The 22645-nt window shown below is 38.7% G+C and overlaps 1 protein-coding gene across 2 annotated transcripts; it reads left to right on the top strand.

The window, feature by feature from the left end:
• The first annotated feature begins 9729 nt into the window (after nt 1–9729).
• On the top strand, nt 9730–21731 carry LOC109931893 (nuclear receptor coactivator 7). Of its 2 annotated transcripts, none has more exons than XM_048597209.1 (8): nt 9730–10002; nt 14090–14163; nt 14361–14468; nt 14571–14678; nt 14874–15032; nt 16216–16400; nt 18273–19024; nt 21559–21731. In XM_048597209.1, exons 2-8 carry the CDS (start codon nt 14125–14127, stop codon nt 21729–21731), a joined length of 1524 nt encoding a protein of 507 aa, XP_048453166.1. In that variant the 5' UTR covers nt 9730–10002; nt 14090–14124. The 2 variants fall into 2 exon arrangements, with proteins under 2 accessions (XP_048453166.1, XP_048453165.1); XM_048597208.1 differs by having other exon boundaries at nt 9731–10002; nt 18240–19024.
• The last annotated feature ends 914 nt before the right edge of the window (nt 21732–22645 follow it).

Below are 22645 nucleotides of genomic sequence, written 5' to 3'. Positions count from 1 at the left end.
AATTGACAAGACTAGAAAGGGGAACCTTACTAAAAGGGTGACAGTGTCTGGGCAATGATCAGTATTTAAATAATGTTTGCATAAATTACAAACAATCCTGTTTGGTGCACTAATAAAGCAGGAAAGGTGGCTATACCATGAATTTGAAAGAAATTAGGGATAGTATTAGATTTAAAGTGGAGACATGTAAAATTGTTAGAAAAAACAGCAAACCTGAGAATTGAGAACATGTTAGAATTTTGCAAAAGAAGACGAAAAGTTTGATCAAGAGGGAAAATAGAATGAGAGTATAAAATTGCAGGGAACATAAAAAAGAAACTGACTGTAGTAGCTTCTATAACTATGAGGAGAAAATGTTTAGGCCCCTAATAGTCGGAGAGAAATAGAAAGCAGTTATATAGGCAAATTTCAGAAAAGTGTAAAGGTAGTAGAGTAGTGATAGTGAGGGTTTTCAACTTCCTTGACATTAGCTGGAGTAATCATAGTGTGAAAGGTTTAGAGAAAGTGAAATTCTTAAAATGCATCCAGCAGAGCTCTTTAAGTCAGTACAAAGAAGGTCTTACAGGAGAGGGAATGGTCTTAGACTTAATGTTAGGAAATGAAGCCAAGCAAGTGTCAGTGGGGGATCATTTTGTAGACGGAGATCATAACTCCATTAGGTTCAAGATTGTTATGGAAAAGGACAAGGATGGGCTGAAATCATAGTTCTAAACTGGGGCAAAGTCGATTTTAATAAAATCACATCTGATTTGGCCACATTACACTGGGAGCAGATACTTTTAGGTAAATCTGTGTTGGAGCAGAGAGATACATTCAAGTAGGAAATGGGGAGAGGACCAACATGTTGGAAATAGAGCTAAAGGATGGGATCATCAAATTCAGTAAATTCTGGATATTGAGGGATATACAGGATTTGATAAAGAGAAAATGGGGGCTTATGGCAGATACTGAGGGCTCAAAACAGCAGCTGTCCTTCAAAAAGAACTTCAAAAAGAAATTGGGAGATGAAGAACAGGATGTGAAAGGATAATGGCAGGTAAAATAAAAGACAGTCCTAAGTTATTTTACAAGTGTAGGGCCAATAAGGACCACAGGATTCATTTGTGCGTGGAGCCAGACGTAGGTAACGTTCTAAAGGAGTACTTTGTGTCGGTATTCACTAGTGAGAAGGATGATGTGGGTATTGAAATCCAGGAGAAGGACTGTTATAATTTAAGAAATTAGCATAGACAGGAAATTTTCAATGGTCTGGCAGGCTTATAAGTACATAAAGGGCTAGATGAAATGTATTCACGGGCTGTTGAGTGAATAGCAGGCACTGGCAATAATTTTCAATTCTTCTCCGGCCACAGGAGAGGTACCAGAGGAGTGGAGGACAGCCAATGTGATATTATTTAATAAAGGAGTAAGGGTTAAACCAGGAAACTATAGACCAAAGGTGTTTTTTATTCATTCATGGGATGTGGGTGTCAGTGGCCAAGTAAGCATTTATTACCCATTCCTAGTTGCCCAGAGCGCAATTAAGTGTCAGCCACATTTCTGTGGGTGTGGAATCACATGTAGGCCAGACCAGGTAAGGATGACAGTTTCTCTGACAGAAAGACATTAGTGAGCCAGATGTGTTTTTCCTGACAACCCATAACGTTTTCCTGGTCAACATTAGATTCCTAATTCCAGATGTTTATTGAAGTCAAATTCCACCATCTGCCATTGGCAGGATTCAAAGCTGGGTCCCTAGAACATCACCTGGGTCTCTGGATTAATAGTCTATTGATAATACCATGAGGCCATTACCTCCCATATAACCTTGTTTATCCTTATTGTTGGGGAATCTCTTGGAAGCAATCCTGAGGGACAGAATTAATCTGCATTTGGAGAGGCAGAGATTAATCAAAAACAGTCAATATGGTTTTTGTTAAGAAGAGGTCACACCTGATCAATTTGATTGAATCTTTCAAAGAGGTGACCAATGTATAGATGAGGGCAATATATTTGATGCAGTCTACTTAGACTGTAGCAAGGTTTAAGCTACTGCATGTGAGAAGGTAAGAGCCCATGGGATCCAAGGAAATTTGGCAAATTGGATCCAGAGTGGCATGAATCGGAGGGAAGTGGTTGACAGGTGTTCTTGTGACTAGAAGCCGGTGTTTAGTTGGATTCCGCAGAGATCAGTGTTGGGGTCCTTGCTGTTTGTGGTATATATAAATGATTTGTACTTGAATGTAGGAAAGTTGATTGGTCAGTTCGTGGACGACATAAAAATTGGTGGGGCGGTAAATAGTGAGGAGGGTAACATTAGGTTACAGGAGGATATAGATGAGTTTGGAAGATGAACTAATCATTTGAATTCTATTTGCCACTCTGGATAATTGAGAGGTGATGTTTTTTAGGTAGGGCAGGTAAAGTTGCCAAAGTATTACCAGACCACAAGGCTGCTTTCTGTCATAACAGAGAGGGGGAGAGAGAGAGAGAGAGAGAGAGAGGACTGGTGGTGCTTTAAACAGAGGGTCACCACTCCTCAGGCAAGGGAAGAGGTTGAGCAGGAGAATCTTTCATGATAACCTCAGCCAATGTGGGAATTGAACCCACACTGTTAGTGTCACTTTGCGTCGCAAACCAGCCATCCAGCCAACTGAGCTAACTGACCTCATGGGCATGATGAACGGTAGGACCCTGAGAAGCAGCAAGATCAGAGGGACCTCGGCGTGCATGTCCACCAGTCTCTTCAGGTCATGGGACAAGTACATAAAGTGGTTAAGAATTGGTTGAAGTGCGCTATACTTGCCTTTATCAGCCAAGGCTAGGCATTTAGGACAGAGATGAGAGAAATTTTCTTCACTCAGTGTAGTGTATCTGTTGAATTCTCTGCCACAAAAAACTGTGAAGAGTAAGTCACTGAATATATTCAAGAAAGAAAAAGATAATGCTTTAGATTTTAAAGGCATCAAGAGGTGTGGGGACAAAGTGGGAATATGGCATTTAGATAGAGGATCAGCCATTATCCCATTGAATGGTGGAGCAGGTTGGAAGAACTGAAATACCTCCTCCTCCTAGTTTCTATGTTTCTATTTTTCTATCGTTGAGCTAGTCTTCAGATTGCTGAAAATGTGCTTCAAGTGCTTGCGGGTCTGGAGCTACTGTCATTATAAACCGGATCTACATTCCAGAACAGTTGTGGTGTGCATTGCTTTGCATAAGATTGCACAGCAGCAGCGTTTGGATCTGCAGGAGGAACAATATTATGCATCACAAGATCTTCAGTAGATGCTGAGGAAGAGATGTAATGGCTGCACATGATGTGGCCAGGATGCCCCTATTTTTGTGGTGTTCACATGGGTTTAGAGTCTGACAACCACATACATAACTCTAAGCAGCCCTGCAAATAAAGAAGCATCTGATTTACACTTCTTCTCAGTTACAATTTATGTCTTGTGATGGAAGTAAATAATTTTTAAGTGGAACTAATGTAGAAACTTGACCATCTAACAGTTAGCATACCTACTGGCAGTACTTTTGTGCAACCACAAGTTTAATTCTTTCATCCTTAAAACTTCCACATGATGCAACCCTTGTAGAGTCAGCAGCAGACGAGGCAGGTTGCTCAGATCCCTCCTCTGACTGCTCAGGTGGTCTTGGCCAATATCTTTTAGGTTTTGGAAACCCCAAAGGTCTTAACAAAGACTCCAGAGGTACTGGTACAGACTTGGCCATTGGAAAAAATATATGAATTAGGAGCTGGAATAGGCCTTTGAGCATGCTCCATAATTTGATATGATCACGGCTAATCTGGTCGTAATCTCAAATCCTGATAACCTTTCAACTCCTTGATGTTCGTTTTTTAACCTCTACCTTAAAAATATTCAAGGACTTGGCTCCCACCAGTGTTTCAGGAGAGTTCTGGGACACTTAACACTTGGAGAGAAAAGGTTTTTGGCTGATCTCTTTTATAAATATATGACCCCCTAATTTTTAAACAGCAATTCCTAGTTCTAGATGCTTCCACAAGAGGAAGGATCCTCTCCGCATCTACCCTGACAAGACCTTTCAGGATTTCGTGTTTCAGTCAAATCACCTCTTCCTTTTCTGAACTCGAGCAGATACAACCATAGCCTGTCTAATCTTCCCTCATAACCAATCCTGCCCATTCCGTGTGCTGGTCTAGTAAATCCTCTCTGAACTGCCTCCAATGTATTGGTATCCTTTGTTAAATAAGGTGACCAATATTTTGCACAGTATTGCTCCAAATGTAGTCTTGTCAGTGCCCTGTATAACTGAAGCATAACCTCCATACTTCTGTATTATTGTGCGCTTCATGTACACTGATCTCCTGATCCCTCTGCATCTTGGAGCTTGCAATCTCTCACCAACTAGATAAAATGCCTTTTTATTCTTCTTGCCCATGGTTCAAATTTTCCCACGCTATACTACATTTGCTGCATCTTTGCCCTTTGTGTAATCACATATCCAAATTTATGTTCTTATCTATTTTTGAGTCAAAAGTAATTTAGTAACTAATGTCTTCAGTCCTTTCAGCTAAGTCATTAATATAAATTGTAAACAGTTGAGGTTATAGACTCAAAAAGCATGGAAACAGACCCTTCGATTCAACTAGTCCACGCCAACCATGCTTCCAAATTAAACTAATCCCACCTACCTGCATTTATCCCATATCCTTCCAAACCTTTTCTATACATGTACTTCTCCAAATGTCTTTTAAGCATTGTAACTGTACCTGCTTCCACCACTTCCTTGGCCAGTTTATTCCACACATGAACCACTTTGTGTGTGAAAATGTTGCCCCTCAGGTCCTTTTTACATCTTTCTCCTCTCACTTTAGAATATATCCCCTAGTTTTGAACTCGCCCACCTTAGGGAAAAGACCTTTGCTATTCACCTTATCTATGACCCTCATGATTTTATAAACCTCTATAAGGTCATCCCTCAACTTGCTGCGCTCTAGTGAGAAAAGTCCTAAACTATCCAGCCTATTTTTATACCTCCAACCTTCCATTCCCAGCAACATTCTGGAAAATCTTTGCTGAACCCTCTCCAGTTTAATAATATCCTTACTATAACAAGCAACCAGAACTGCACACAATACTCCAGAAGAGGCCTCACCAACATCCTGTAGAATATCAATACAATGTCACAACACCTTTACTTATTGGTCTGAGCAATGAAAGCAAGCATGCTAAATGCCTTCTTAACCACTGTGTCTACTTGTGACACAAATTTCAAAGAACCATGTACCTGAATCCCTCTGTTTGACAATACTTCCCAGGGTCCTACCATTAATTGTTTAAGTCCTGCCCTTGTTTCTTTTCCCAAAATGTAATACCTCACATTTATCCAAATTAAACTCCATCTGCCACTTCTCAGCCCATTGACCCAGTTGATCAAGATCCCTTTGGAATCTTAGATAACCTTCTTCACTGTCCACTATACCACTAATTTTGGTGTCACCCGCAGACTTACTAACTATGCCTCCTATATTCTCATTCAAATCATCTATATACGTGACCAAACCAAAGTGGACCTAGCACCAATCCCTATGGAACACCACTGATCACAGGCCCCAGTCTGAGAAATAACCCTCCACCACCATACCCTTTGTCTCCTACTATAAAGCCAATTTTGTATCCAATTGGCAAGCTGACTGTGGATCCCATGTGATCCAACTTTGCTAATGAGTCTACCACGCAGAATCTTATCAAAGGCTTTACTAAAGTCCAAGTAAACAACATCTAACGCTCTATCCTCATCAATCTTTTTGGTTACTTGCTGAAAAATGTCAATCAAGTTTGAGACACAATTTCTCTCACACACAACCATGCTGACTACCCCTAATTATTCTTCACCTCTCCAAATGCATGTAAATCTTACAGAATCATGTCCAACAACTGACCTACCACCGACGTCAGCCTCGGAGGACTATAGTTCCCAAGGTTCTGCCTACAGCCTTTCTTAAATAAAGGTGCAACATTAGCCACCCTCCAGTCCTCTGGCACCTCAACTCTATTTATAAATGATACACTACTCATTACAACTTAGCAGCTTGAAAGACCCATTTACCCTATTCTCTGACTGCCTAACAGGAAGCAATCTTCCCAGTACTAGTGCCAGTGCCCCATGAACTGGATCCTACTTCTCCCACACCAGTCTTTGAGCCATACATTCATCTCTGTAATCTGATTTGCTCTCTCCAATTTGGACATAGCACATGTAATAATGTGGAGCTTATGGTCTGAAGGATTCTGCTGCTTAAGTTGGCACCTAACTCTACAAACTAAGAATGCGGAACCTCCTGTTTTGGCATGTCTGTGCTGTTGGTACCTGTATAGACCATGATACTTAGATCCTTTCCCTCCTACTGCAAGATCCTCTCCAGCATAGTGCAGATATCCTGAGCCCTAGTATCAGGCATGCAATACAGCCATTTGGACTCGTGTTCTTTGCTGCAGAGACCGATGTCAGACTCACTCACTGTACTGTCGCTTACTACCACTGCATTCCTTCTTCCTGTCCCCTCCTTGAGTAGCTTCCTTTTTTTGGATTTCAAGGTCATCCATGGTACAGCACTCTCTCTCATCCAAACAAGCTGAAAGAACCCCAAACCCATTTGGATAATTACAAGATTCTTTCCCTCTGGGACCCCTTACCTGCCTCACTCACAGTTATTCTCCCCTTTCCCTGAGCACTGACTAAATCAGATTATCCAACCCCCATAAGAGATGTGCCTGTCTCCTGGTATCTAGTTCAGTAATAAAATTGAGCCAAAGATGATCAAACTTGGGAGACACTTGCTGCAGATCCGTTTGCTCTGGACGAAACTAGTATCCATGACCTCCCACATTTTGGAACAGTGACACATCACCTGTTCCTCCTTCCTTTAATGTGTTCTAAGGAGCTACTTAGTTATTGTATTCAACTTTATATTTAGTTATGTTTTCATCTAATTTATTAACCTTGCCACCAGCTGCTACACTACTTCGAGCCTTAGGAATAGAATAAACCTTAATTGGTTATTAGATACACACCAATTAATCAGCAACTTCTGCTGTAGCAGAGCAAGAGTCAATTCCTGGAGATTGAAAAAGTTTAGGCTAAAGTAATTCAATATCTCTTTCCATTCATCTGCTTAACTCCCTGAAATGTTTAATTCTTTCGCTCGTGCATGTCGCACTCAAGTGCTAAGTTGTACAAATTTGGCTAGTTTTTAATGCTCCTAAAAAAATCTTACCAACATAACTTAACGAGGATTTGGTTTCAGCTGGTTCCTAATTAAGCTGCTGTTTCACTTAAAACCCATGAAAATATCCTTGCATAAGGCTGGCAAATACAGAATTTAAACCCCTAGAATTTCCAGTTTAATGCCAACTACAAACTAAATCGGATTTTGTACAGGTCAAAATGTAGTCTTTCTTACCCAACAGCTGCATGCACCTGGCTCTCCCATGAGGTAGCATGTAGTGAATGGATTGGGAAGAGGATTGTGAGAAGTGGAAGTGCTTTGAGCTCTCACTTCTATGCACCAGTTACCATTATCTTCATGGGCCCACTCATACTTCTTTCCTAGCAATGCGAACGCTGTGGACCAATTGGGTGACCAAGTCTAGGACATGCTGCATCCTATGTAGGATGGCATTAGTAGTGTGCAGGCTCATTAATGAAGCTTTGTAACAGTCAGACAAGTGCATACAATTAATACTCCATGTAGTGGCCTCTCTTTCCTCATATGTTTTTTGATCAACCTGTTCTGACATGTGGCAGGTTAGACTTGAACCTGGACATTATGACCCAGAGGTAGGAACACTGCCAATATGCCACAGTAGCCCTGTCTGCTCCACCTGGTATTCCCAGATGGTCTTCCATCTAAGTACCAACCAAGCCGGAGCACACTTGCTGTCCACTATCAGAATAGAATGGCTGTAGACACAGCCTCTGTATATGAAGACATTATTACAAAGATTTGCAACGCCATGCTTGAGATGCATTTTTTATCTATTTGGGAGCATGCATAGTGCAATTGGAACAGCAAATCAGCTAATACATTACGCATTCTTTACTGCTTCAGAAGTGTCTTCTTTCTCCAGAGGCCCCAAAGTGTAGCCTTCGTATCTAGCTTGGACATTCTTACACGGAACCTTGCTTTGGTGTCCCTGTCTCCACTATCTGCCCTTTCTTACTTGTAATATGAGAGTCAATAGATAACAACTTTATCGATTCCACCAAAATTGTGCATGGTATGCTTGAGGCTTTTGGTACCCCTTCAGCAGGATAATCATTAACGAGCTGTGACCACATTCTAGGATTACCTGCTGTGGACACTTGAAGATTGTAGGAAATTAGTGACTTGAATGAGAACTGTTAGAATATGTTAAATGATCATTTGCACGTGATCTTGTTTCATTTGCTGCTGAGATTAAGTCAACATGAGTGCATTGTGTATGCCATAATGGCTGTTTAATATTAATTTTGTCATCAAGTAACTGGGAGATTCCCATCTCTGGCCAAGCGTACCAAGACTGAAGTGCTACTTAGAATTGCCATCTCATCAGCAATCAGTTGATAAATCCCTGGAGGGATACTTTTAGTTGTATGCCCCTCATGTTTTATGCTCTCTTCCATTTGGAAAGGGAAAAGGAGACCCATGAGTGAGAGTAATAGCATGTATTGAGTAGATGGGGAGCATTCCTTGATGGCGATGAGGTTATGAGCATGACATTAATGAAGATGATATGAGGGTGAGTATCACTGGTAGATGGATAAACATGTGGGTAGGTACATAGAAAGATAGGTTTACCTGCATAATTTAATTTTTGTTGCCTTCTCTATTTTACCATTATAATAGATCACTGTTCTTTGGTTTCTAATGTTCCTATCAGAGGAAACAATTTCTCCATATTTACTATTCATAACTTGAACATAATTAAATCCCCTTTGCACTATTATTGATCATTTGGCTTCATTCCTATACCTACTGGTGTAATCATCTGATGGAAGCCTTGCAAAACACAAAATAATTACTAACACTGGTTTGACCCATGCCGAGTGATTTGGTCACCTGGTATTTAATCTTATAATACTGTTTGTAATACCCAATCACATGACATTTAATCATGTGAATTGGTACAGTTTCTTTGCAAATGTTATTAAATTTACTTTAATGTTTTAGTATCACTGAGCCCCGAATAAAATTAAATTGTGCGTTGTGTAGTGAGATGATTAAGTTAAAGAAACAAAAATGATGGTGCACATTACAAGCCAACATAAACTCCATCTTACAGTAATAAAAATAGAAATGTTTGGAGAAACTCAACAGGCCTGGCATCATCTGTGGAGAGAAAGCAGTTAATGTTTCGAGTCTGATCATTCTGAAGAAATGTTAACTCTGACTTCTCTCCATAAATGCTGTCAGTCCTGCTGAGTTTCTCCAACAATTTCTGTTTTTGTTCTATATCTTGAACATCTGCAGGTTTTTTTGTTTTATCTTAATGTGTATCCCCTTTACAGTAGGTTGTTGCTTTCTGTTTTGCCCCCTCAATTTATTCATGTCTTCCACACTTCCCCCTCCTATCGTGGCCATCATCACCCTATATCTCCATTTCCCAGTTGTGTTTCACTCTCCACTCTCCTTTCAGTTTTTTTTTCTCTCTCTCCCCACTTTGTGTTTCATTCTCCACCCTTTCTTTCTCTCTTTCCCCCTGTCTCAGGAATCATGGAGTTTCCAGGCAAATTTAATAGGCCCTGATGTCATCGTCCTCACAATCAACAGTCAAGCTGTCTGTTCTGAATAGCGGTGGAACCCGCAGGGCTCAAACAGCACTGTTTGCAAGCACATTGACCACGGTACTGCAAGTGCACAAACTGCACTTGGGACAATTTCTTTTATGTTGAGAGCAGAATGTCAGTCACCCGTTCTGATAGACTTCAGGCCAAAGTATGAATGTTGGGGATCCAACCTCAAAGTACCCCCAGGTTTTACTGCTGTGCACAAATAAGGTACCACTGGCTTTTTTCATTTTTATGTAAATGTAGCAACACAATGCATTTGTGGATTAGTCTTTAGTTTCTTTTTGGAGAACTGTTCATTCTTGTAAATCTGTGGGCCAAGATATTTGCAGAATCTCTACCTAATGGAGATCCATGATGGAATTTTGCTATAATGATGAGTGGGAGCTTCCACAGGTATGTCAAACCCAATAATGTCTGCCTGTTTTTGTAACAAAAGCAGAAAGGGATGCAAAATTGAAAGTTAGTAGTGCAGTTGAATTTATATGATTTTATAGTCAGAGCTTGCCTGTTTATTGTTTGATATTTTGTGTGCAACATTGTAAGCCATGTCATTTGTCCACACCACCACTTGGGACCACTGTATTTTTAAAGGAGCAAGCATTGATCAAAACTTGTACTCTGATCTAGTTCAGAACGACTGCTATAAAATGACATTCAGCTTTCAATCCAAATGGTATGATGAAATTTCTGCCAAAGTTTGCTTTTGTTAATGATTGGCATGTTTGTTGAGTGTTAATCCGGCTGATTTGGTAAAGAGTTGAAGGCCACTTGCAGTTTCTCTTATCGACAGAAGTCTGAAATTTTAAGCACGTATGCACGATAAGTTCTTATGTATGATCCATTTGATATGTTCGGGTCTTTGACTTTTAAATTAATTCCAAGATTACTTACATAACATTAGTCTGAGGTGAAGAATAACTTTTTTGTTCTTTAAGAGCCAAGAGTTTTTGAATGAGGATGGAGGCAATGAATGGTGAATGTTTGTTTTAGTGTTTTTATCTAATTGTATGCATTTGTATCAAACCCCAGCGTAAAAGTCTGCAACTTTTTCAGTTACAATGGGTATGAGGACACATCAGCCACAAGTATTATATAAAACCTCGAAATATTACCCCTGGGTAAACCCTAGTCCCTATTGATCATAGTTAAGAACCTTGTCTTTGTATAGTGAATGCAACTCAAGTGTTAGAAATATGTGAAAGGATTCCTATGTTGTACTGTTTTTATTCCATCTCCCTTTTAGTTCATAATCTTATCTTGAAGGTTGTGGCCTTTGATGAAGTGCAGCTTTATGGATATTCTTAGCCTTTCTTGTACTTTGACCAAGAAACATTTTTTGAGTTAATACAGTATTGCGCAGTAGCTCTTGGAAGGAGAGGCAGGATCTTACCAAGTTTCATCCTGTAAGAGACTCATTTCAGCCTTCACCTATTTCATCAAACATTTGACTCTTTCTGACTACCCTCTATCCACCTACATCCAGGCCTCCCCTGCCACTTGAAGAAACCTGGTTCTGGTCCCCTTCTTTTTAGCACTGGATCTACTCCATATCTGCCACCTAGTTAACTTTTGGACCCTGCACTTGCATCCTAACTTAATGGCCCAACAAATTCACGTCCATCATCCATGTTCCCTGCTGTGCAGGACTTAACTCTATCATTGAATAACTTCTAACTCTGCTTACTTCCTTCAAAGAAAGATTTAACTGTGGGAACATACATTGGTTTTCATTAATTATGCATAAAATGTCCACAGACCCGTTACCCTTGTGGGCCATCTTTGAGTCTTCCCTTTGTGGCACACATCATAGGCTTATTTTGTAACTAATCATATTTTGGATGGCCAAGGTCTTTGGATGCAGGAGTTCAGGCCTGAATGCCGGTAGGGGAGGCAATGGCCTAGTGGTATTATCGCTGGACTGTTGATCCAGAGACCCGGATAACATTCTGGGGACCCAGGTTCGAATCCCACCACCATGGTGGAATTTGAATTCAATAAAATAACTGGAATTAAGAATCTAATGATGACCATGAATCCATTGTCGATTGTCAGAAAACCCCACCTGGTTCACTAATGTCCTTTAGGGAAGGAAACTGCCCTCCTTACCTGGTCTGGCCTACATGTGACTCCAGACCCACAGCAATATAGTTGACTGTAGAGGGCAGTTAGGAATGGACAATAAATGCTGTTAATGAATAAGGAGGAAAAAAAAGTTTGCAAGAACAAAATTACTGACAAATTAAATAAAGCATGTAACAGTTCGTGTATTTTTTGCTTGTGATTTGGAAACTGTTTTGTACTACGTAGGGCATTGATTTTAAACTAAATAATCAAATTTTGAATGAGTCAAAACAGGTTTTTACTACAAATCTTGGTGGGAATGATGCTTTTGAGATGAGTTATGTACTTGTCAAATTTCACAAGATTGTAAATCTGTAGTTTTTATCACCATCAGTGTTTGCCTTTCTCATAATTTTGTGTTTGGAGTTCAAAATTATGAAGATATTCCGTGTTGTTGTTCCTTAGTATTTAAGTTTCTGGTCAGTAATGATCCCTGGATAGATAATGATACTCATGAATGTCAAAGAAAGTTGGTTAGATTCTGACTAATGTCTTAATCCCCTTGGAAACTGATAAATTTTAAAAGAAAAGAATCCCCATGACACCAATGGAAAGAGAACCAATGAACCATTTCATTTTCCGGACTGTTATTGTAACAAATCAATTAAAATTAACAAAATTTAAAGATCAATTTACAGGCAAGGATATTTTAAGTAAAACTTAAATTAAACTTTAGGTAATCAATGAAATAAAAGATATGTTGCACATAGTTACAAACCTTACTTCCTGAAAATGAGCAATTACTTGCAATCTGTTTCTCAATTCTATCTCCATTAATATAGGTTCTCTCAATTCCACTTAATTGTTTCAGCCCTTGAGTGGCATTCATTAGCAGCTGAATCCTGTCTGAAGTTCCTAGACCTGGTCACCACTGACAAGGTGCAGTCTGTGAACCATGTCTGTCACCTGGGTCACAATAGTTCTGGTGGCACAGAATTCTCAGTGAGTCCTGTCTCTGACCCTTTTACATAATCTTCATAATCTTAGGCAGTGCCTCAAAGCTTAAGATGTTTCTTCCACTTTTCAGTCCACCCTTTTAAGTGATCTGTTTGGCTCTGCAAAGCCTGAACCAGCTGCAGTGGATCTTGTCTAATCCACAAATCCTTGCTGTTTCTGTCTTCAGCTCTCTGTTTCTAACTGTATACCACACAAAGTGACACAGTTTATTATATTCTCAAAGACCTACTTCAATATCAGGATCTATTCTGAAATGCCAGAAAATTGATCCATTTGTGAAGAGTCATACACAGGAATTTTGTATTCTCAACTGTCGACATAAAGACAAGCTGAAACACACACTACTGTAATTAGTCTTCTGTTTACCTTTTTGCATCTTCGCTTTTTACCCCATAGCTATCTTGGATTGAGTGTGCTTTTCCTAAAACTTAATGGTGTCATATTCAGAAAATCAGTGTAACCCTCTTTCAGGATACTCCCAATTCACTTTGGTCTTACAAAAGACATCCCACAAAATAGAAATACATACAAAATCCCATAGTTCATCATACTGATTGGAGATGCTAATTTCCTGGTGTTTGTGTGGCACAAATTTTACTTGCCATTTATCAGTCTAAATCTGAATCTTGTCAAGGTCTTGATGTATGCAATCGTATGAATGGTTGTGAATGGTACCGAACGCTATCACGTGACAATAATCTAAAATTTGTAATGGAATACAGATTTATTTCAGAAGTAATATGGTGAGAACTTATTAACATGATTGTTTCATTTGCAGCAGAATCATTAAATGGAATTATAATTTTGGAAGTTAAATATAAAAATAATTAATATTAAAGTGCTTTTCACTTGATAATCATGCATATAATTTCAAAATTATACTCTTTCTTGAAATGAGTTTACTGGCTGTAAATCCTGCCTATATATTTTTAACTTGCATACATATTAGACAACTCATTCAGTGTTTTTAGCTTTGTAAATGAAGGTATGCAAACTATAATCCAGTTCCTGCAAGTTAATTGGCAATTTTCTGCTGGTTCCAAGAAAACAGCAGTAGATATACCTTGAAGAGATCTGATCTGTAGGGTACTGTTTTGTAAACCATTTCGAATTATTTCTTTAAAAATTTGAACAAATGAAGTGCTGATATAAAATTAGCAATATTTAACAATGTTTAAATAAAATTTGTTTTGATACTTTCTGCTATTTTTAAAAGGTGACAGTCCAATAAACAATGAGAAGGAGAGGAAAATGGTTGTTCAGAAGCCAACAGGAACCACTAAATACACGGTAAAAATTTAATTCCTGATTTGTAATATATATATAATTATTTTAATATTCAAATAAATCAGGTACCCTAACTCTGTCGCAGTTTATTGGAAAAGAAATTGACGGACATTGTAAGGGAAATGTGAGACAATGTGTAAGAGATGTTCTGGAGCATTGCCACTGTAGTATGACACATGCAATTTTGTTTAACATTGTAGGCTGACTCTCAAGATACACTGAATACCATAGCTTTGAAATTTGATGTTACTCCAAATGAACTTGTTCAGATCAACAGGCTTTTCAGTCGTGTTGTTGTTCCTGGTCAGGTATGGCTTTGGTAACTTTGTAAAAGCTTCCCCACCATTATTTTAATGTTTGATATATTTTTTGATGTTGTTTAAGTTTTAACTGTCCCCAATACCTTTCAGATTTTATATGTACCAGATTCACGTTCTTCACATGGTGCAGAAAATTCACCAGACTGTGACAGCCCTCTTACTCCACCTTCATCTGATGCTGAGTATGATAAACTTCCAGTGAGTATTCAAGTTGTTAATGGATACTTGTTCTAGAAATAATAAATTATCTGTACACCCTCTTCAACCTGAATATTTTAACTGTAAATGTTTAACAAACTATAGAAATGTCATCTCAATTATTAAGTCATCTTAGTTGAGATTTTCATATTAGCCTTTACTTGCATGATTAATTGACTAATCTAACCTTTGCAGGATGCTGATTTTGCAAGAAAGATAACTCCCGGGAATTTCTTCTCCTCACCAGTGCGTTCACAGTCTATCACAAGAGTAATGTCTTCAGGTTCAGAAGATGATGAACCACTTACTGAGAAGTTTTTGAAAATGAACTGCAGATACATAACAGATGGCGAGGTAACTATAGTCATTGCTTTGAAAAAATTGAATTGTCATCATTTTTGATTCTTCCACATACTCTGAATAAGTATATGGATTTGGGAAGAACTGAAAATCTGACCATTGAATGACTGAAATTAATGTTTAGCAAGTGCGACAAAACAGAAATTGCTGGTGAATTTCAACAGATCTGGCAGCATCTGCGGGAAGAAAGCAAAGTTCTAGTCATCAGACCAGTTCATTTTAACTTTCTTCTTGCCTCTCCTGAACTTTTTCATGTGTTTTGTACAAATGCAGATTTGGATCAGGAAAATATAATAACATTTTCAGACTCCTTATTGAATTTACCCATGGTAAAAATTCCTTCACAATGATCCAAGATTCTTTTATAATTTAGAATGTAAAGAATGACAAAAAATATTAGTTAAAATACCCAAAAAATCTCTCTCTACTTCCCACAAGCAGTGTGCCTTCCATCATGCCAACCCATATTGTTAAATACATCATGCTGAGGTGTAACAGCTGAGAATCTATGGTAGGAGAAATCATCCTCCAGAAATCGCACTCCTCAGAGACCCAACTACTTCCCAATCTGGCTTTGATCCCCCATGGTGACAGTGGGTCCTTTTTGAACCATTTCAGACTGGCTGAGGCCTCTCCAGCCATCCAATATCAGTGGGGTTGCCAAAAACATCTAGCTGTGATGCAGTCTAAACGTATAAGGCATTCCACAGACTAAACTTTTAAGGCAAGGTTAAAGAATACTGTCTAACCACTGACGAGGCTGTGCACATTCAAAATAAATAAAGTTGAAAAAGAGCAGAATCTTTTTGGTATCTCGATCTGCATTCTTTCCTCTGCCATTGCCACAAAAATTGATCAGCTGGTCATTCATGCCATTGCTGCTTTTAGGATCTTGCTGTACTAACATTACATTCCTTGCACAGCAAAGTATTACATTTTATTCCAAGTCCTTTGAAAGACTTGGTGAGATGCTATGTAAATGCAAGTTTTCATTTCAGTTAATGTTAGAATTTTGGGAGAAAGAACTTGTGACACCCTCACATCATTACAGTGTGTAATAAGTTGCAGTAGAAAGCACTGTATCTTTTAAACAAGGTAAAACTGAATCTCTGTTTAGTTGCAGTTTTTGGTTGTATACTGTCCATGGTGTTGTTACATGTGCTGTTTTTACCATCAGGGTGTAGTGGGAGGAGTTATGATTGTCACTCCAAACAACATAATGTTTGACCCACACAAGTCCGATTCCCTTGTCATAGAGAATGGTTGTGAGGAATATGGACTCATTTGCCCCATGGAAGAAGTCATATCCATTGCTTTATACCCTGATATCTCGCACATGAAGATTAAAGATGCACTTCCATCGTAAGTGTTTTTTTTATAAAAATTATTTCTACTTTGGAAATCACTTTGCCTTTTCCTTGTACACAACTACATTTAATAGTAAAATTGCAGTTTTGAATGAAATATGCTCTTGTCAAACAGCCTGAAATTTGGTAAAAATAGTAGTTCAAAAATATCATTTGTTCACAGGGTATGAGCATCACTGGCTAAGCCAGCATTTGTTGTCCATTCCTAATTGCCCTAGGGAGCTGACCCAAAAACAGAAGTTGCTGGAAAAGTTCAGCAGGTCTAGCGACATCCATGAAGAAAAATCAGGGTTTAATGTTTTGGGTCCAGTGATCCTTTCGCAGAACTTAGTTGATAATGATCTGGCTTGGAGGGTGAATAGCTGTTAATGGAGACTGTTAGTGGCTAACAATGGGTGATGTGTAATAGCAGGCTATGTGATAACAAGGCCTGGTGTATGGGGTAGGGGGCTAGGACATGAGAGAGTTCAGGCCTTAAAATTATTGAACTCGATATTGAGTCCAGAGGACTGCAGGGTCCCCAGGTGAAAAATGAGGTGTTGTTCTTCCAACTTGTGCTGAACTTTGCTGGAACACTGCAATAAACCTGAGACAGAGATGTTGGCAAGGGTACAGGGTGGTGTGTTAAAGTGGCAGGCAACTGGAAGTTCAGGGTCTTTTTTACGGGCAAAATATAGATGTTCTGCGAAATGGTCACCCAGTCTACACTTCGATTTCCCCAGTGTAGAGGAGACCCCATTGTGAGCAGCAAATGCAGTAGACTAGATTCTAGGAAGTGCAGGTAAAGTGTTTGGGCCCTTGGATACTGAGCAGGGAGGAGGTAAATGGACAAGTGTTACACCTTCAGCGGTTGCAGGGGAAGGTGCCGTGGGACTGTGGGGGTTGTTGGGAGTGAAGGAAGAGTGAACCAGGGTGTCTGGAGGGAACGGTCCTTGCGGAAGGCGGACAATGGAAGGGAGGGGAATGTGTGTCTGGTGGTGGCATCTCCCTGGAATTGGCGGAAATGGCGGCTAATGATCTTCTCAATATGGATGCTGGTGGGATGGTTGGTAAGGACAAGGGGAACCCTATCGCTGTTGCAGGAGGGAAGAAAGTGGGTGAGCCCTAGAGAGCTGCCTTCGTGAACTGCTGTAATCTTTGAGGTGTAGGGACACCCATAGTGCTGTTAGACAGGCAGTTCCAGGTTTTTTGACCCAGTGACAGTGAACGAATGACAATGTATTTCCAAGTGAGGGAAGTGTGTGGCTTGGAGGGAAACTTGTCGGAGTGGTGTTCCCATGCATCTATCAATCTTGTCATTCTAGTGGGAGCGTTCATGGATTTGGAAGGTACGGTTGAAGGAACTTGGATGAGTTGCTGTGGTGCATGTTGTAGATAGTACACACTGCCACTGCATTGGTGATGAAGGGAATGAATGTTGAAAGTAAAAAACTTAAATGACATAGCAAAAGAGATTGACTGAACTAGGAGGACTGGAACTAAAATAGTTTAACTGTTATTTCAAAATAAAATTGAGGAATAAAAACTATTTACTTCATCTACAATAATTGCTTTCTGTGCAGACTTTTTAGATAAAGTAGCCAGTTCTGATTTTGCTTTGCCATGTTGCTCTGGTTTCGCATCTTTAAGTCATAATCAGAGTTCAGGGATTTGAAGATAATATGTATATTATCCATCTTGTAACCTTTTGTACTGCATTTTGTTTGAATAATTTTAAGTTATTTTCCTCATTTACTTCTTTCATTTCAAGATTTTAAATTTTGTTTGATATTTTTGTGTTTTTTTTTTAATTTTGGTTTAACATTCCATGTGCATACATCATTTATCCTGACAGTGATGTACCAAAGGATCTCTCTCCTCTGTATAGGCCTGGAGATTGGGACGATCTATCTGCTGAGAAGGACCTAAATCCATTCAATCGTTTCAAAGGTATCAATAAAGCTCATGAGTTGAAGACACGTGATTCTTTGGAGAACTGTTATCCTGTCCAAAAAAAAGTTGAAGATGCATCTGATGAAGTATTTACAGAACTTGCATCATCCCCAGTTGATGAGGAAAGTGCTGCTGCTTCTAATGATGTTATTTGTCGGGAAGTTGCTAAAAATAAGCTGTCGAAAGTCAGTTCTGTGGACTCTGACCTGCAAGACAAAGGATATCACAGAAAGGATTCAACTACTGAAGAGAAATCAACACATTTGTCTGAAACACTGGAAAGTAAGAAACCTGACTTACTTGTGAAAATTAGTGATTGCAATGAACAACAAACCATGTTTCAAAAAACTTTGACTGGGCAATTGTCAAAAATGTGCATCCATTCTTTTGAAAGCCCAACTAGAATGGTAGGTGCTCCTTTAGATGAGGTTAGTTCTGTGAACAATGAAGTTATCTGTAATAGTAATGACCTTACAACTGATAAAAACAAAGGGATCAACCTAGAAAATGACTTGACTAAAGGGAGTAGAACTCCCTCGGTGCAAGTTTATTCATCTGGCGTTCATCGAAATAACAATGAAATGACAAAATCTGCTCTGAAGGAAGTAATTGAGGAAGATAATTTTGAAGCTGGTTGTCAATCAGAAATACAAGCTTTCTTTAACAAACTTAAAGGACCAATTGAAGGTAAATAGCAAATGTTTCACTTCTCATTGAACCATATATAATCACAGTATTTTACACTGTTATCTGGCTCATTATGCTTCTGTCAGTTGACTGTGGATGACCTTACATTTAGTTCCAATCCTGGGCTTTCCTCCCATCCTGTTAACATTTTTTCCCTAAATATGTTTTCCTTTTCCTTTTAAAAACTAGTCAACAGTTTCTGTTTCTGCCACCATTTCTGGTGGCAAACCATTGAGCATTCTTAAATATATTGGTAAGATATAGACCAATTAGTCCTTGACACCAAGTGTCAATTGCACTATGTAAAATTGATGTGAGATACATTTTTGGTGGGATGCTAAGGAATGATGCAGAAGGGACTGGAGGAACAGAGGTGCTAAGGGTGCAAATGCATAGTTCTTTGAATGTAAGTGTACAGCTACGTAAAGAGGTTTAGAAATGATTAAGAGTATGTTCAAAATTTATGAAAGACTGTAAGAAATAAGATCAGGAGCAGACAATTCAGTCCCTTGAGCCTACACCACCACTCAATACAATTGTGGTTAATCTAACATTCTGATGTTTACTATTCTGGCCTATTACCACATAACCCTCAATTCCCTGACTGATCAAGAGTTTATCTACTTCAGCTTTACATGTACACACTGGAACTCTGCCCCCAAAGCCCTCTGAGGCAAAAGGCTCCAAAGGCACTCAACTGAGAGAAGAAACTCCTCCTCACATTAGTGTTTATTGGTGCCCTTTACTCTGAGACAATGCACTCTGGTCCTAGACTCTCCCATGAGAGCAAACATCCTCTCAGCATTTACCCTATAAAGCCCTATAAGAATCGTATATTTAAACAAGATCATCTCTTATTCTTCTAAACTCCAGTGAGTAGGGTCCCAACTGTTTAGCCTTTGCTCCATAAAACAATCCCAGTGAACCTTCTTTGAGCTGCCTCCAATGAAATAATATCTTTCCTTAAATAAGGCGACCAGAATTACTCTCAGTACTGCAGATGTTGTCTCACCAGCACCTTGAACAGTAGAAATAAGACTTTCCTACTCTTATACTCCAACCCAGTTGATACAGGAACCAAAATTTCATTATCTTTCCTGACTACTTGCTTGCACCAGTATGCTAGCTTCCTATGTTTCATGTAAAAGCTCCCCCAAATCCTTTTTGTGTTGCAGCGTTCTGCAGTTTTAATCTCCATTTGAATAACACACTGTTCTTTTGTTCTTCTTTCCAAAATGAACAACTTTACATTTTTCCACATTTTTATTTGCCAACTTTTTGCCTGCTTACTTAACCTACAAATCTCTCTCTAAACTGATTCCATCTTGCAACTTGCTTTTTCACTGGTCACCAACTTGGTAACTAGAGGATATAAATTCACCATCAACGTATCAAAGTTAAGAGTATTTGTGCAGTTGGTTAGTGGAACATCTAATGTCCAATCAGAAATAGTGATGGAAACAAATCTGTAATTATCTTTTAAAATATTTACCCACTTCCTTTTGAAAAGAGATGCGTACAATGACATAATCGATTAGATAATGATCTTTTACGCTGTTATAATAAAGGCACAATAAAGGTCACCAGTGTTTTGGGTTTCATAATTTTAGAGAATAGAATACAAGAATCAAGCAGTAATTATACATTTTTGCATGGCAATGATTAGGGAACAACAGAGTACTGTGTGCAGTATTTGGGTGTACCCTTGTGGAATGTAGACCACTGAGCAAATACACTTACTTTTCCCTGGTAAGTTGTATGTCTGAGGAGAGGGTTGAGATATTTCTCTTAACTGCCAGAGCTGATCAGCTAAAATGTGTTTTCAAAGCTTTTTGTAATTTTCTGAATGTCTCAATAAGGCAAATAATGAAAGACTATTTCTTTGGTTAGAGATTCTGTGATGAAGATTCATTAAATTAAAATGATCAGAGAGTGAGAGGAAAAGTTAGGGGAATTTTATTTCAACAAAGACAGGTTGAAACATAGAATGCTTTCCTTAAGAAAGAGGTTCAGGCCACTGTGCCTGTGCAGTCTTAAACTAATCTCATTGCTCCACTTGCTCTTTTCACTGTCCATTTACTTATCCTTGAATTACAAAGAGCCGACACAGCCAGAATAATTTAATTGGCCATCATTTTGATGTCAGAGATTTAACAATACCTGAACGGTAGTAATAGTTTTTGATATTTGCCTGATCAAAGTTTTTCAGAATTCGATCAACTTTATCAGATTTTCTAATGATGGAAGCTTGTAATTGTATGGTACATTCATTGTAGAAGGCAGCCCAAGCGATTTCAGTGAGATGCAAGAGGAAGCAAATGTCATACTGAAGGAGGAGATAATAAGAGAGATGATCAGAATTTTTGACAAGGAGATATGTTTTTGGGGAGTCTAGTGAAATTGGGGCAAAGGGTAATTAGAAGCCAGAGTTATTTGATTTACTAATCATAATTTCATTAACTCTTTCTAATTTCAACAGTCTATTTATATCAATAGGATTAGATCTTCCAATGCTCATTTTTAAATATTTTCAGACATGCTTCCATCAAAACAGGAGAAGAGTAAGAAACCACCTATGTTCCTCTGCATTAAGGTTGGTAAACCTATGCGAAAGTCATTTGTATCATATAACTTGACTACTATGCATCAATCTGTGAAGAGGGGAAAACAACCAGAGTATTGGTTTGCAGTTCCACAAGAAAGGTGAGTTCTTGAATGTTTAAATGTTTTATCATTTAAAGCTTCAATGGCTGATTATTTTTCCCAATAAGCAGATACTTTTTTTTTTAACAATTTAAAAGAAAATTGCAATATTTTGAAACCACGTTTGTGTATTTTCAACCACTTTGCAGGAGTTAGAGACAACAGCAATTTGTAATTATTCAGCACCTTTGGTATAGGGAAAAATCTAAATCATTTTTCGGAATTGTAAGCAGTAAAGTAGATGCTGAGGCAAATATGTGTGAAGATTTGGGTTTTGGATCTTGCAGAAGAGAGGGATGTAGGGATAGAATTTTTGGCTGTAAATAAGAAATTTGTTATTCAGTCACTAGTGTCTTCAGGACAGGCAATACTATTTGGATGAACGTGGCCATTGGAAGATCTTGAAGCAAACCCCCAGAAACAGCCAACCTCCTCCCATTACAGGTTCTAATTATTCTCATGACTGATGCCAGAATTTTCAACTTTAAATGTCTATTCCTGCATACATTGATCACTTCATGAAGAATTATTTCCTGATTTCTGTTTTTCTCTCTGTACTTGTTTGAACTTGATCCCTTGTCCTCCTCTTGCAATTTAATTTAAATTTTGGGTACCTCTTGCACCACCTTTGGAATGCTGTTTACTAGCACCTGCTTTCTATGCTAAAAGCTGAACTTTCATCAGTCGTTCCTCGTAAATCAGATGTTTGGCATTCAACAGCAGTCTTGTCATTCTTCTCAAAGTGCTTACGACTCTGCATCTTAACAATAAGAACTGATCTGAATAGAGAACTATGTAGTTTGAATCACAAGTTTCACTTAATTGTTTCAGAGATTGTAGGAACTGTAGATGCTGGAGAATCTGAGATAACAAGGTGCAGAGCTGGATGAACACAGCAGGCCAAGCAGCATCAGAGGA

The sequence above is a fragment of the Rhincodon typus genome, chromosome 5 (assembly GCF_021869965.1).
Source record: "Rhincodon typus isolate 14 chromosome 5, sRhiTyp1.1, whole genome shotgun sequence".
In the NCBI taxonomy this organism is placed as follows: Eukaryota; Metazoa; Chordata; class Chondrichthyes; order Orectolobiformes; family Rhincodontidae; genus Rhincodon; species Rhincodon typus.
This window is presented reverse-complemented; position numbering and strand designations above follow the sequence as displayed.

Excerpts from the sequence above, each read along its gene's own strand:
- LOC109931893 (XM_048597208.1), top strand. The coding sequence starts at position 14,125 with ATGGTTGTTCAGAAGCCAACAGGAACCACTAAATACACG. Across the intron at positions 14,164-14,360 it reads CAGGAACCACTAAATACACG|GCTGACTCTCAAGATACACT; the intron begins GTAAAAATTTAA and ends TTAACATTGTAG. Across the intron at positions 19,025-21,558 it reads ACTTAAAGGACCAATTGAAG|ACATGCTTCCATCAAAACAG; the intron begins GTAAATAGCAAA and ends AAATATTTTCAG.